The sequence below is a fragment of the Heteronotia binoei genome, chromosome 4 (assembly GCF_032191835.1).
Source record: "Heteronotia binoei isolate CCM8104 ecotype False Entrance Well chromosome 4, APGP_CSIRO_Hbin_v1, whole genome shotgun sequence".
NCBI lineage: Eukaryota > Metazoa > Chordata > Lepidosauria > Squamata > Gekkonidae > Heteronotia > Heteronotia binoei.
The window spans coordinates 18,223,854-18,240,532 of NC_083226.1; the positions used below are offsets into that span (position 1 = coordinate 18,223,854).

Sequence of the window (16,679 nt, forward strand, 5' to 3'; positions counted from 1 at the left end):
AACAACACTCCTGGAGGCTGGCGACTTTAGACTGCATCTCCACACTACAGATATCAGTCCCCCGGAGCAAATGGATGTTTTGGAGGGTGGACTCTGCAGCATTGTAACCACTAGGTTCCCTGTCCTCTCCAGGCTCCATCCCCAAATCTCCAAAACTTTCCTCACCTGGATCTAGCAACCCTACCCCTTTCCCCTGTCAATGGCTTGGGAGGGGGGGAAGGGAATCTAGAAACTCTATGACTTTTACACCAATTTAGCTGTCATGACTCCTTCTAACAAAGAATCCTGGTAATCTTTTAAGAATTCTCCATTAGTTATCCTGCTCTTTCCTGCTTCTGGCCAGATCTATAGTTTCCAGGATCTCCCAGGTAATGGAGTGATCATTAACTAAATTTGAATCTGGAGTCTGTAAAACTTCCAACCTCCAAACGGGATAGGGTTGCCAAGTCTTCTTCATCCCCCAGTGGGGGACAGTTGTGCGTGCGCTGCGCCCCCGCAACAAAATGACGTCGCCTGGAAGTGATGTCATCAAAATGGTGGCACCCGTGCGGGGCTGTTCTAGGTGTTTCTGGGGAAACTCTATGGTTTTCCCGGATGCTCTAGGCATTTGGGAGGTTAAAACTCTATGGCACCTATTACACCATAGAGTTTTACCTCCCAAATGGCTAGAGTGTCCTGGAAAACCATAGAGTTTTCCTGGAAATGCCTAGAGCGCCCCCACACGGGCTCCACCATTTTGATGATGTCACTTCAGGGCGACATCATCGCATCAGTGACACAAAGGGAGATTCCCCCCACTGGCCCAATGTGGGCCGGCGGGCTGAGAACCTCCCAGGTGGGAGATTCCCGCCCGGATCGGGGGGTTGGCAGCCCTAAAACGGAGCCTAGAGTTCTTGTGGAATTTCCACTTATCTCCAAAGAACAGAGATCAGCTCCCCTGCAGGGAACTCTGCTTCAGAGGGCAGACTCTATGGTATACCATAGAGTCTAGAAGAAATCCCTCCCCATGGCACTATCCCCTAATCTCCAGGAATTTCCCAGGCCAGAGTTGGTAACCCAAGGTTCTTCTTTGAGGGTCAGCTTTATTCTGTCCCCGCCGCCGCCTTTTACTTCGAGCCCCTCGGCAATGGCACATATGGTATATGATTTATTCGAAGGAATGCCTCTGAGAGTCACACTGTCTTATTCGCTGAGCACAGCGAATCTTGGCAGAACTTTCGTGAACGCGGCAGACGCCTTCCTCCTCGACACACTCGGGAAGCCTTTGGGGCGACTCCCCTGCCTCAAGGCCCGGCTGCTCGCTTTGATGCGTAATGCCTTACAGTTTTTAGTTCCGCTTGACATCGGCAGAAAGCTCCGCCGAGTTCTCTGCAGCCACAACCGTGTAGCGACATCCTGCCCTGCCTCACGTTAATGAGCCACAAAGTTTCCACAATTCCCAGCCTCTTCGGGAACGTGTCCAGTGGCACAAGACCAAGACTGTCGGGAAGTCTCAGTTTGCTGTGTTTAAGCTCAGCCAGCTAAATCCATGGTTAGCGTCCCATTCACAATCACAGCCATCTCGAAAACCCTGAATGTGATTCATCCATTTGTGCAAATAGCACCCTTCCCCCTCCTAGGCTTGCCAGGTCTGACTCAAAAAAAATATCAGGGGACTTTGGGGGTGGAGCCAGAAGAGTTTGGGGTGGAGCCAGGAGTGCGACAAGCACGATTGAACTCCAAAGGGAGTTCTGGCCATCACATTTAAAGGGACTGTGCACTTCTTAAATGCCTTCCCTGCATTTGGAAAAAATTAAGGATAGGGACACCTTCTTTTGGGGCTTATAGAATGAATGGGTCCATTTCAATTTTTTTGAAATGGAGGGTGTTTTGAGGAGAGGTTCCGGATGCTGTGCAGCAAATTTGGTACCTATATGTGAAAAAACCCAGCCCCCTCCCCCTGAGCCCCAGATACAAATGGATCAATTCTCCATTATACCCTATGGGAACTGGTCTCCATAGAGTACAATGGAGTGTCCAGTAGACATTTCCTTTCCTCCCCACTTTCTGATGACCCTGAAGTGGGGAGAGGGCCTCCAAACCAGGAGATCCCCTGCCCACACCTGGAGATTGGCAACCGTAACCCCTTCTCAAGTTTTCTCATTGCAAATGAGTCCCTTGAGCCGACCTCCTCTTTCCCGCGGCCCTTGCTCCTTCAGCTTCGTTAGGGAAGGCGTGGACTTTCTTGGACCACTCTAGCAATAATCTGGCCTTGACTTGATTGCTTTCTCAGATGTCTGGAACATATGAACATATGCAGCTGCCTTATACTGAATCAGACCCTGGGTCCATCAAAGTCAGTATTGTCTTCTCAGACTGACAGCGGCTCTCCAGGGTCTCAAGCTGAGGTTTTTCACACCTATTTGCCTGGACCCTTTTTAGTTGGAGATGCCAGGGATTGAACCTGGGACCTTCTGCTTCCCAAACAGATGCTTTACCACTGAGCCACCGTCCCTCCCCCTAAGATTCGTTTGCTCTTGTGTGGGTTTAGATTGGCCTCCTGGACCTCGGTAAGTGGCAATGATCTCACCGTAGCTTGAGAGCCAGACTATGGATGGGGTCTTCCTCACCCAGCCTCCCACTCTGTGACTGATTAGAGGGTTGACATCTGGCTAGTTTCCCATTGGGCATGATTGTTTTCTCCTCCACTTCTGGTCAGTTGCCGATGAGGTCTTTTATATACATCTAATGAAGGGCCCCGTGGCGCAGAGTGGTAAAGCTGCGGTACTGCAGTCGGAGCCCTCTGCTCATGACCTGAGTTCGATCCCAGCGGAAGATGGTTCAGGTCGCCGGCTCGAGGTTGACTCAGCCTTCCATCCTTCCGAGGTCGGTCAAACGAGTCCCCAGCTTGCTGGGGGAAAAGTGTAGATGACTGGGGAAGGCAATAGCAAACCATCCCGTAAAAAGTCTGCCATGAAAACGTTGTGAAAGCAACGTTACCCCAGAGTCAAAAATGACTGGTGCTTGCACAACCTTTTTAATGAAGGGAATCATAGAGAGGCCCTGTTTTGACTGCTTTGTGCCTTTATGGGTGAAGGGATTTGCTGTACTGTCCCTTTACAACTTTGGCAAGCTGGATCTGGCAACCCTACCCCCCATCCCCTGCCAATAACCAGGGGCGGGGGGGAGGAACCTAGAAACTCTAAGCCTCTGGGAGTTTTTATACCAATTTAGCTGTCATGGCTCCTTCCAGCAAAGAATCCTGGGGATTTGTTGAGAATTCTTCATTAGTTATCCCTCTCTTTCCCACTTCCGACCAGGTCTCTAGTTCCCAGGATACCCCAGGTAATAGCGTTTAACTTTCGTTTTCAACATAGGCAGGGCTTTTTTTGAGCAGGAATGCACAGGAACGCAGTTCCGGCTGGCTTGGTGTCAGGGGTGTGTGGCCTAATATGCAAATGAGTTCCTGCTGGGCTTTTTCTACAAAAAAAGTCCTGAACATAGGCCTTTTTGTGCCTCAAAGGCAGCTTCTCTAATTCTTGCAGCAAATTTTAGTTAACATCCTGCTTCCCTGATAGCTTGTGGGACGCCGCAGGGCTCAGTACTGGGTCCCATGCTCTTTAACTTGTTCATTAATGATCTGGAGTTGGGAGTAAGCAGTGAAGTGGCCAAGTTTGCAGATGACACTAAATTATTCAGGGTGGTGAGAACCAGAGAGGATTGTGAGGCATCTGTTGAGGCTGGGTGAGTGGGCATCAACGTGGCAGATGAGGTTCAATGTGGCCTAGTGCAAAGTAATGCACATTGGGGTCAAGAATCCCAGCTACAAATACAAGTTGATGGGTTGTGAACTGGCAGAGACTGACGAAGAGAGAGATCTTGGGGTCGTGGTAGATAACTCCCTGAAAATGTCAAGGCAGTGTGCGACTGCAATAAAAAAGGCCAATGCCATGCTGGGAATTATTAGGAAGGGAATTGAAAACAAATCAGCCAGTATCATAATGCCCCTGTATAAATCGATGGTGCGGTCTCATTTGGAATACTGTGTACAATTCTGGTCACTGCAACTCAAAAAGGATATTATAGCATTGGAATATGTCCAGAAAAGGGCAACTAGAATGATTAAAGGTTTGGAACACTTTCCCTATGAAGAAAGGTTAAAACACTTGGGGCTCTTTAGCTTGGAGAAACATCGACTGCGGAGTGACATGATAAGAGGTTTACAAGATTATGCATGGGATGGAGAAAGTAGAGAAAGAAGTACTTTTCTCCCTTTCTCACAATACAAGAACTCGTGGGCATTCAATGAAATTGCTGAGCAGTCAGGTTAAAACAGATAAAAGGAAGTACTTCTTCACCCAAAGGGTGATTAACCTGTGGAATTCACTGCCACAGGAGGTGGTGGCAGCTACAAGCATAGCCAGCTTTAAGAGGGGATTGGATAAAAATATGGAGCAGAGGCCCATCAGTGGCTATTAGCCACAATGTGTGTGTGTGTATATATATATACACACACACACACACACACACACATATATATGTGTATATATATATGTGTGTGTGTGTGTGCATATGTATGTATGTATATGTATATGTGTGTGTGTGTGTGTGTGTGTATACATATATTGGCCACTGTGTGACCCAGAGTGTAGGACTGGATGGGCCATTGGCCTGATCCAACATGGCTTCTCTTATGTTCTTATCTGGAGAGAGAGACACACAGACAGACATCTGGGCACCTTGGATGAACGGGTAGTTTCTGTTGGCATTGATCAGAGCTGTCATTTCTCAGGAGCTTGGGTGGGGTGCCAGTAGGCACTGAAGGGTGTCACATGACACTGTGATGTCAGTTCCAGTTGCCTAACCAGAAATGACATCATGTACCACAGCGACGCTGTAGCAATCTCCTCTCTATAGTCTGGAGATCAGTTGTAATTCCAGAAGTTCTCCAGGCCCTTCCTGGAAGCTGGTAGCCGTAGACTTCCCTTTCTGATTTCACTCTTAACTAGCAAAGAATGTGTGAAAGAACCACCAACTCATCTAGACTTGCCTACCTAAAACATTTAGGTAATACACAATGGTCGAGGAGGCTGTTCACAGTTACATTGTATGAGCCTCTATAGTTCTTATCAGGGTGGAATTCTAGCAGGAGCTCCTTTGCATATTAGGCCACACACCCCTGATGTAGCCAATCCTCCAAGAGCTTACCAAAAAGAGCCTTGTAAGCTCTTGGAGGACTGGCTACATCAGGGGTGTGTGGCCTAATATGCAAAGGAGCTCCTGCTAGAATTCCACCCCTGGTTCTTATGTCTTTAGGCTTCTTAAAATTTTGCTGCTCCAGAAGCTCACTAATGCAAAACGAAAACTGATCCCAAAACAAAGGGAAAGGGGCTGTGGCTCAGCGGCATAGCATCCGCTTGGCATGCAGAAGGTCCCAGGTTCAATCCATGGCATCTGCTGCTCACAGGATCAGGTGAGAGGTGACGTGAAAAGCCTCTGACTGAAGCCCTGGAGAGCTGCTGCCAGTCTGAGTAGACACTGCTGACTTTGATGGGCCGACAGTCTGATTCAGTACTACAAGGCGGTTTCATGTGATTGAGTATCATTTAACTGAACACCTGCCCTGTCAAAAATATTAGAAACAGCTTGCTCCTCAGACAGAACTTCAGCTAGGGAAGGGTGGTGGTGGTGAAGAGCATTAAAATGTGGAATTCACTGCTAGAGGATATAGTGATGGCCACAGGAGTAAGCAGCTTAAAAGGGAGATTAGATAGATTCTTGGACGATAAGTCTATCGATGGCTACTAGCCCTGGTGGCTGAGGGGAACTTCCACATTCAGAGGCACGAAGCGTCTGAATTTTAGAGGCAGGAGGTGACATCAGGGGAAGGCATCAGCCTCTGTGCCCCGTTGTTAGCCATCCAGAGGAACTGGTTGGCGACTGTGTTTGACAGGATGCTGGAATGGATAGGCCAGGGGTGGCTGGATAGACATGTGCAGGCCTTAGATTCAGCGGGAGCTCACAGGAGCACAGCTCCTGAACCTTTCTGAGAGTTCCACCTCCTCCATCTGAGAGTTCTACCTCCTTGTCCATTGAATAGTAGGTGCAGCTGCATAACAATCCCTGGATGAGCTCCGCCACCTATTTTTCTACAAAACGACCCCTGGACATGTGGCTCTTTCACACATATTGTGTGGCTCTCAAAGCCTCCACCACCCCATCAGCCAGCTTGGAGAGGCATTTTTCTGTTTAAATCACTTTAAATCACTTCTCCAAGCCAAGCCAGCTGGCAGTTTGGAGAATGCATATAAAGTTGCTTTCTTTCACCTTTCCCTTCCTTTCCCTCCCCCATTTACTTTCCTTCCTTCCTTCCTTCCTTCCTTCCTTCCTTCCTTCCTTCCTTCCTTCCTTCCTTCCTTCCTTCCTTCCTTCCTTCCTTCCTTCCTTCCTTCCTTAAGGTTCTCAAACATCTGACATTTATTCTATATGACTCTTATGTTAAGCAAGTTTGGTCACCCCTGGGATAGACTATTGGTCTAATCCAGCAGGGCTCTTCTTATATTCTTCTGTGGGCAGAGGAAGAATAAAGCACCATCATCCACATACACCTCTCACTCGGACACCTTGGCTCGCTCTGGCTATGCTAAGTTTCAAGCACATTCACAGCAATTTTTTTGGGGGGGGTGGGGGATGAACAATTTTCATTGTATTTTTATTCAGTGCTTGTTGCATTTGTTTCAGCAGACAGTCTCTATCCACATGCAACTAGATGTTCCGTAATCATTTGGAAGCAGATGTTCCCATGTGAACTAGATAATCTAGTTGTGAATGACTGCTCTAGTGCAACAAAACATCTTATCTCCCATGAACCCACCCAACCATTATGGTCATCTTTGGAGTCCCTGCTTGTGATATCCCAGCTTCCTGAGATCAAGTGGGTGACAACCCAAAGAGAGCCTTCTCAGTCACGGCATCAAAGCTCTGGCACTCTCTCCCCAGGAAGATTTTTCTGTCCTCTTCAGTCTTCCACCAGAGGGTGAAGACTTTTTTTGTTTCATTCCAATAGGGATAGGAACGAACCAGGAAAATGCGGTTCGGTTCATGGTTTGTGGCAGGGCCGGATCTAGGGGGGGCAGAGCGGGGGGGCTTGCCCCGGACTCCGACAGAGGGGGGGATGCCAAATTGGGTATGGAGTCCATTGTATTCTATGGGACCATAGAACAAACGAGTCCTGTCTCGGCTGGAAACTCCAAAAGGCTTTGGAAAGACCCACTTGCTTCTCACCCAGGCAACCGGGGTCCCTCTCTCCCCCCTCCCCTATTTGACTTCTACCGGCCGTCCATCGCTTTAACTCTCAAGGCTTCCTTCCACCAGAGAATTCTGGGGGATGTAGTTTGGGGAGAGGGCCTAGAGACCCCTGACCCCAGCTCCCAGAGCCACACTTCTCAGGGTTTCCTGGGCAGAGGAGAAGGACAGGGTTGGATCTAGCGGGGGGCAGTGGGGAGTGCTTGCCCCGTGCTCCGATGGAGGGGGGGGGGCGCCTAATTGGGTATGGAGTCTATTGTATTCTAAGGGACCATAAGATAGAATGGCCCATAAGGGGGTGCCATTTTTTATTTTGCCCCCCCCCCTCCTCAAAAAACATGTAGATTTGGTCCTGGTTTGTGGCTCACGAACCAAACCCAGAGGTTTGTTCACAAACCAAAGCAATTTGTGGTCCTGCAAACACCACTGAAAGGGACCACAGTCCCTTTAAATAGGGTTTGCTGAACCATCCTCTTCCTCCTCCTCCCACACAAATGGTTGTGCACTTTCTGTATTTTATGGGGGGGAAATGGTTTTGATCCAGGGGTGGAATTCTAGCAGGAGCTCCTTTGCATATTAGGCCACACACCCCTGATTTAGCCAGTCCTCCAAGAGCTTACAAAAAAGAGCCTTGTAAGTTCTTAGAGGACTGGCTACATGCGTTGGTGTGGTCTAATATGCAAAGGAGCTCCTGTTAGAATTCCACCCCTGTTTTGATCTATAGTAAGAACCCATGGCACAGAATGTTAAAGCTGCAGTACTGCAGTCTTAAGTTCTACTCAAGACCTGAATTCCATCCCAGTGGAAGCTGGTTTCAGGTAGCTGGCTCAGGTTGACTCAACCTTCCATCCTTCCGAGGTCGGTCAAATGAGTCCCCAGCTTGCTGGGGGGAAAGTGTAGATAACTGGGGAAGGCAATGGCAAACCACCCCGTAAAAAGTCTGCTGTGAAAACACTGTGAAAGCAATGTCACCCCAGGGTCGGGAACGACTGGTGCTTGCACAGGGGATCTTTCCTTTCCTTTCTTTGATCTATACTGTAATAATAAACTGACATCATCATCATCATCGTCATCACAGTAGTATTTAAAATGGAAATAACAAAGTTGACCATACTGGGGGAACCTGAGCAGTATTATCTTCTGATATCCAGGCCACTTAAAATATCTTGGCAGCTTCTGTGGCTAGAAGCCCGCATGCTGCCCAGTTCTGTTGTCCTTGCGAAGCATCCAGAAAATAGACAACCTGATCCAACCATCTGTATAGACAATGTTCAGTGGGTACCAGGATGTATGTACAATGCCCCAGCCCCAACCAATGCATGGAAGCCATGGTTGGGTTTGGAAGCTCTCTTTAGACCCTCTCCAAAGCAGAAGACTGGCACAGCCCAAAGTGGTCTCCCCAACCAGCTCTTTGGAAATGGATGCAGACTCACAAACACCCAAAAAACCCCACACAAATAGAACCATGATATGGTTGCTGTGTCTTAAGGAACCTTGTCAGCACTTGTAGCTACTCATGAGCAAGCCCTTCTATAATTCAACAGAATCAGCTTCACTACGACTTGTTTCTTAGGACTGCTGTTTGATCGTATGTGAGGTTCTTTAGTTTTTAGTGTTCAGAGACTGTACTCTTATGTTTTAACACTGATCTTTCACAGCCCGTTATCCTAGAGATGTGCATTGCAGTATTGCAGGGGTGGCCAACGGTAGCTCTCCAGATGTTTTTTTGCCTACAGCTCCCATCAGCCCCAGCCAGCATGGCTGATGACTGGGACTGATGGGAGTTGTAGGCAAAAAACATCTGGAGAGCTACCGTTGGCCACCCCTGCAGTATCAGTTGCTGGATTGTCCCTTAAGGATATTGAATGTTATCATTATAATATATGAATTGCTATTCTTTATTATTATTATTGTTGTTGTTGTTGTTGTTGTTATTCATTGATTGGGCATGTTGTCCGGAAAAGCTTTACTTAATATTGTACACCGTTATACTTGATGGTTACTATCACGTTTAGCATCCATATCATGATTGTATTTGTTTTTTGAGCTACAGGCGGGGGTGGAATTCTAGCAGGCGCTCCTTTGCATATTAGGCCACACACCCGCTGACGTAGCCGATCCCCCAAGAGCTTACAAGACTCTTAGCACAGGGCCTACTGTAAGCTCTTGGAGGATTGGCTACGTCAGCGGGTGTGTGGCCTAATATGCAAAGGAGCGCCTGCTAGAATTCCACCCCTGGTTATAGGCACCAGCAGGCTGGCCCAAAGAGGGGGTTGGAGGCAGTGATCATTTCTGCACCAGCCTTTGTCCCAGTCTTCTTCTTGGCTCTCAAGTTTGTGCAGGGCAGGGAGCGAGCAGGGAACATGCAGCCCTGCTCCAGAGATGCCAGTGTAGAATCTGGGGGGGGAAACCGCCATAAGGAGAGCTGCACAGAAGGGAGGCAAGCGCTAACCGCAGAATCGGTCAGAGTCTCTTGATGCATGTTGTGTGAGGAGCATACAAGTCAATGCGGGTAATTAGGAAAGAGTTAGCCTAAAGTCCAAACGGGGGAAATGAAGGAACTCTCTTACCTGTTCCTTCCAGAATCCCTGAACCCTTTTGCAAATGGATTCCGGTCAATTTTTAATCTGGTGATCTGCAATAGAAGGCATACATTTTGATTCCTACCGTTACCATCTTCCCATTACATGGTGTATAGTTCCCTCATTGCCTTTCTTCCCTACCTTCCCCCCCGCCCCCACCAGTCAAATAGTTTTCAAAATGTGAATGACAGACAGAAAACTCTCCGGAAGCACTACATTTTAATGTGCTCTTTCTTTCTTAAACACCCCCCCCCACACAAAAAATACTTGCTTCTGGGCTCCATTGTTCAACCCCCTGTGAGAATTTCGCCAAACATTAAGATTCGACAAGCTTTCTAATATTTTTCCCCGCACAAAAAAAAAATGGGAAAATAACCAAACATCTAAAGCAGACAGATGGAAATCTTCCTCATGCCACTGTGTGGCCACATAGGAGAAAGGAATTTACAAAATACGATGGGAGTAAGGTTTTCTTACAACAATTCTAATTCAAGAAGCCTTTTAAGGTAGATGCTGAGCTGATACAATTTAGTACACCTTCCAGTGAGGTCAGGGGTGTGTGGTATATGCAAATGAGTTATGCAAATGAGTTGTGGTAATGAACTCCGGCACCTCTTTTTTCTACAAAACGACCCCTGGTTAACGATATGCTTCTAAACACACATTCTACTAGAGCCAGTGCGGCCAGCTTGGGTTGGGAAATTCTGGAGATTTGGGGGTTGGTAGATTGTCAACAGCCTGTCAGTTAGCTGGCTGCCTGGTTACCGCTTACAAAGGGGAGGGGAGCTAAACTCGCAAGTGTCCGAGCGTTCATAGTCATAGGGAAGAGGGCAAAGTCTAGATTCAAATGACAGGAGGGTAGAATCTGGTTGGATGTTAGGAGAAAACCCAATGGAACAAATTACCCCCGGGCGGGTGTGGTCTCCCCTACTGCTGGTCTGATAACAGGGGCTGGACAGCCACCAGGTAACCAATGTTCCCTCTAAGCTGCAGAGTCTTGTGAGCAAAAATTCTGCTTGGTGAGCTACTGGCATTAAAGTGGTGAGCGACTGCATACATTAGCTTGCTCTGGGGCCATGTTTCCTGAGCTAAGACAAAAATGTGTGAGCTGGAGGCTAGCTCACACTAACTCAGCTTAGAGGGAACACTGCTGGTCAATACGGTTGAACTGTGGGTTTGCAGCATTGTGTGGGAGCTAGACTAGTTGACCCGCCGATCCTCTTCCTTTTCCCAATCTGTCCTGCTTGCAGGGTTGCCAAGCTCCCTGGGGGCGAGTGGGGAATACCTCACTCCCAGATCCCATTAGCTGCCACCCCTTGGAGCTGTGGCAGAGAAATTAGCTTCATACACATACCGGAAGTTGTTACAGGAAGTGACAAAGGGTAGCTCTAGGAATCTCTGGAAGCTCTATGGTTTTACTTCTGGTAAATACGTGAGGGTGCTTTTAAAAAAAGAATTCTCCCATGCCATTGCTCCTCCCGACCCTCACCTTGGCAACCCTACCAGCTTGTCAGGGAATTAAGCCAGTTACTGAGATCCTCCTTTCAGATGCTCAACTACAGATCTAGTTAAACTGTAGCTTCACAAGAGCTGAAAGAACCCCTGGCACACCCAAAGAAGAAGAAGAAGATATTGGATTTATACCCTGCCCTCCACTCCGAATCTCAGAGTCTCAGAGCGACTCACAATCTCCTTTATCTTCCTCCCTCACAACAGACACCCTGTGAGGTAGGTCGGGCTGAGAGGGCTCTCACAGCAGCTGCCCTTTCAAGGACAACCTCTGCGAGACCTATAGCTGACCCAAGGCCATTCCAGCAGGTACAAGTGGAGGAGTGGGGAATCAAACCCGGTTCTCTCAGAAAAGAGTCCTCACACTTAACCACTACACCAAACTGGCTCCAAACAGTCAGTCAAGGCCCACATGCTCTCCACATGCTCTCAACAACTGCCCATTCCAGCTTTCTTTTGCTCGATTCCCGAATCTATCCATATCTTAAATATGATTCATTTTTAAAATCAGAAGACGAGGGAAAGGAGGAAATTGGATTTATACCCCGCCCTTCACTATCTGAAAGCGTCTCAGAGCAGCTTACAGTCTCCTCTCCCTTCCCCTCCCCACAACAGACACCCTGTGTCTGTTGTGGGTAGGTGGGGTTGGTGGGGCTGAGAGAGCTCTGACAGAAACTGCTCTTGAGAGGAACAGATCTGTGAGAACTTATGGCTGACTCAAGGCCACTCTCGCAGTTGTAAGTAGAGGACTGGGGAATCAAACCAGGTTCTTCCAAATAAGAGTCCACACACTTAACCAATACACCAAACTAGCTGCGGAAACTCACCTTAAGTGTTGTGTGAATTCAGGAAGCAGTTAAGATCTTAAGAATAATAAACATTAAATATATACCTATAAATGACTAAACAATTGCCCTGCTCCCTAGATGTTATTTGTTTAGTTGGTTCTTTCTGTGGGTCGTACAAAGATTTGGATTTCTGTATGAATGCTATATAAATGCAAACATACATGTGACAAATCTCCTGACCTTGGTTTAAGCCCCCTTTTTTTTCACTCTCTGGAATCTGCGGTCACATGCTGTAGATCACCGTGTGTGTTTTTCCCCCCAGTTGGGCTACACCACCTGTCTTTCCCTTTCAAACGAATTTATGCTGTCGTCTTGCTTTGCTCCGCTGGCTTAGAGCAAAGACCACCGTGCTACTAATATATTGTAATGCTACTTGGCTTGTTACAATATTGTTTTTCCCTCCGTCCGCTATGATAAATTGCTGATACCTTCACTTAAGAGTAAAAGCCCCGTGGCGCAGAGTGTTAAAGCTGCAGTACTGCAGTCCTAAGCTCTGCTCACGACCTGAGTTCGATCCCCGGCGGAAGCTAGCTTTTCAGGTAACCGGCTCGAGGTTGACTCAGCCTTCCATCCTTCCGAGGTCGGTAAAATGAGGACCCAGCTTGCTGGGGGGGAAATGTAGATGACTGGGGAAGGCAATGGCAAACCACCCCATAAAAAGTCTGCAGTGAAAACGTTGTGGAAGTAACATCACCCCCAGGGCTTTTTTTGTAGCAGGAACTCCTTTGCATATTAGGCCACACACCCCTGATGTAGCCAATCCTCCAAGAGCTTACAATAGGCCCTGTAATAAGAGTTCTGTAAGCTCTTGGAGGATTGGCTACTTCAGGGGTGTGTGACCTAATATGCAAAGGAGTTCCTGTTCCAAAAAAAGCCCCGGTCACCCCAGAGTTGGAAACGACTGCTGCTTGCACAGGGGACCTTTCCTTTTCCTCACTTAAGAGTGCTGTAATAGGCATTCTGAGCTCAGAACTTGTTTTTGGATTCAGGAAAACGGCAGTGGTCTTCAACCCATAGATTGGGACTCTTATTTAAAGTTGTGATCTTCAACCCATAGATTGGGACTCTCATTTAAAGTCGTGAAACCCCTTCTGCTGCGTTGTGATCTCCTATAAAGCTGCCATTTATTTTATTTTATTTGTGCTGCTTTATGGGAGAAGCTGGAACTAGTGTACCAACCTAGAGCACAACGTCTCCACATTCCCTACCTTTTCTCTGAAAGAATCAGTAGGAGTGGCAGAAGATAGGCCCCCTTATTAGCACAGGTATGTCCAGAGACTTTAGGTCCTCCTCACCCTGTCACATGACTTCCTGCTGCAAGGTTCAGCTCCATGGTGTCATACGGCCACATGGAGATAATGGTGGGCTCCTGGTCTGAAAACAGTGAAGACCAAGACCCAGCTCTGGGTAGGGTCGCCTGTCCTCTGGTCCCTTTGGGGGCTCCCTCAGTTTTGGGGGCTTCTCCCCACTGTGGAACAGCTGCCTAAACAGAGATGTCACCATGCAACCTTATGTGGCTTCCATTGACTCTTGGATCTAGCTTTTCTCACGGGGGAACATTCGAAAGCGGAATCCTGCACGGTGCACCCATGATCTGAAACAATATCACCCACTCTGACCATCCCAGGATTTTACCACTTGGTTTCAAAGCATGGGGAGACCAAGCTTCATTATTACAATGTCTTCCATGATTGTGTAATGCTGCATTCCTCAAATAATGCAATATTACTACATGGATTAGGACAGCGGTCCCCAACCTTTTTGGCACCAGGGACCGGTTTAGTGGAAGAAATTTTTTCCACAGACTGGCGGGGGGGGGGGGGGGAATGGCTTCGGGATGATACAATTGTGTACTTTATTTCTATTAGTTTGGTGCGGCGGTTAAGTGCGCAGGCTCTTATCTGGGAGAACCGGGTTTGATTCCCCACTCTTCCACTTGCAGCTGCTGGAATGGCCTTGGGTCAGCCATAGCTCTCGCAGAACTGTCCTCGAAAGGGCAGCTTCTGGGGAGAGCTCTCTCAGCCCCGCCCACCTCACAGGGTGTCTGTTGTGGGAGAAGAAGGGAAAGGAGATTGTGAGCCGCTCTGAGACTCTGAAATCTGAAGTGGAGGGCAGGATATAAATCCAACGTCCTATTATTATTATTATTATTATTACTACATTGTAATATATGATGAAATAATTATACAACTCATGGCCCGGTTACTAACAGGCCATGGACCAGGGAATAAAATATTGGCAGCGAGTAACTTCCGGATCAAGCGTGCAGTACTGCTTTGACCAGCCAATCTCCCACCTGCCTCTCCCGGACAAGGAATGCAATTTCCCCCTCAGCTCATTTGCACAGCTGTTGGGACTGTTTAGCACAAGTACAACAAGCAGACTTCTATCACTGGGACAAGGCAGGATCATATCCTTGAGATGAAAGAGCAGATGGGTTGACAGGGGCTCGGCTTTGGGGGGGGTGGGCGTTACCTGCTGGTTTTGATAGGCCGTGACCGTGGTGAAGACGGTCTCGGGGAAGTTGAAGGTTTTCACCCCATTGCCGGTGGGGACTGGCTTCGTGGAGGAGAGGTCGCTGCTGAAGTCCTTGCGGATCACGTGGATGCGCGGTTGGTATTTGTGCATCGAGTGCAGGATAATCTTTTTTTGAAAGGAGCAAAAATGAAACAAAGGAAGGGGAGAATTATCTGAATGTCAGCACCTCAATTCGGCAGCTTTATAAGCAGGGTTTTGTTTTGTTTTTTTTAAAAAGAAAAAGTCTGGCAGGGTCATTTGCATATTAGGCCACCCCCCCACTCCGAGATCACCATTGTTTCAAGAAGTTATTTACATATTAAGTCCAAGAACTCGTGGGCATTCAATGAAGTTGCTGAGCAGTCGGGATAGAACGGAGAAAAGGAAGTCCTTCTTCACCCAAAGGGTGATTGACATGTGGAATTCACTGCCACAGGAGGTGGTGGCGGCTACAAGCATAGGCAGCTTCAAGAGGGGATTGGATAAAAATATGGAGCAGAGGTCCATCAGTGGCTATTAACCACAGCATATTATTGGAACTGTCTGGGGCAGTGATGCTCTGTATTCTTGGTGCTTGGGGGGGGGGCAAAGTGGAAGAGCTTCTAGACCCACTTGCGAACCTCCTGATGGCACTTGGGTTTGGGGTTTTTTTGGCCACTGTGTGACACAGAGTGTTGGACTGGATGGGCCACTGGCCTGATCCAACATGGCTTCTCTTGTGTTCTTAAGTCGCACCCCCTGACATCACCATTGTTTCACACAAAAAAGCCCAGCAGGAACTCATTTGCATCTTAGGCCACACCCCTTGATGCCAAGCCAGCCAGAACTGTGTTCCTGTGCCTTCCACTCATAAAAAGCCCTGTTTGCAAGTGAGATTTATGGATGGGCCCTGAACATCCTTAAATGTAACCCTGACTTTATAAACTTGATACTGAGTCATTGATGTCCTCCACAAGTGTCGGTTCCAGGACTTTTTTTGTAGCAGGAACTCCTTTGCCTAATAGGCCACACACCCCTGATGTAGCCAATCCTCTGTGAGCTGAAAGGGCTCTTCTTACAGGGCCTACTGTAAGCTCCAGGAGGATTGGCTACATCAGGGGGGCATGGCCTAATAGGCAAAGGAGTCCCTGCAACAACAACAACAAAAGCCCTGGTTGGTTCTCTTCCCAGTGCAAAGTACTTCTAGAAAATGAGCCGTGTCTGGACAAGATTAAGACTGGGCCACCCTTTATGGCACAACAAGATGTGAAGGGATTGGGTCTGAAGGAGATGGGAGAGCTGCCCCAGGTATCATATCCCTGGGGCTTGGAGCAGGAGAGCTTACAGAAGGATTACAGTTTACAGCAATGGTTCTCAGAGTGTGGACTGGGACCCAACAGGAGGTCGCTATTCTCTCGCCGTTAGGTCGTGAGGCCAGGAGAGAAGAGGAAGGGAACAGGAGGCTTGGGGTCAAATTTAGATTTTCCTGGGCATATCTGAAATGGGCATGACTCCCTCTGTCACTCAGTGAGGCCGTTTATAAATTCGAAATGTGAAAATAAAGCACAAACGTATTCTGTGGGAACTGATGTGAGAGTCTTGTGTTTTGTGTGACATGTACGTGTTTTATTTTGGAGTGGGGGGAAACTGTGTGGAGTTTCACAGCAAGTGAGTTCTGAAAAGCAGAGCAAGTTCAGAAACAGGTCCCCAGAAGCTTGAGGCTTCCGGTGTTGAGAGAAAGGTCGGCAGTTCCCCAGTAGGGGCAGGGGATCCCATTATCAGACCAATGGCATGGTGTCAATTCCATGGGGGAAAACTGGAAGCGACGTCAGTCCTCTCTAGGAATCACCAAGATACTCTGTGGTAAATCCATAGCGTTTTCAGCAATTCCTAGAGAGGACTGACATCATTTCCGGGGTGTGAGGATCCCATGCCATCACCGACAGCAATTCCCCTTGCT

General features: G+C 48.0%; 1 protein-coding gene across 1 annotated transcript in view; it reads right to left on the bottom strand.

Moving 5' to 3' along the window:
- The window catches only part of TBX15 (T-box transcription factor 15), a 76,055-nt gene that overhangs the window by 39,183 nt on the left and 20,193 nt on the right, over positions 1-16,679 (bottom strand). Inside the window, exons 4-5 of the mRNA XM_060236886.1 lie at positions 14,699-14,866; positions 9,855-9,919 (exon numbers count right to left, since the gene is read on the bottom strand). Coding sequence (XP_060092869.1) covers positions 9,855-9,919; positions 14,699-14,866 — 233 coding nt within the window. The remainder of the gene's footprint in view (positions 1-9,854; positions 9,920-14,698; positions 14,867-16,679) is intronic.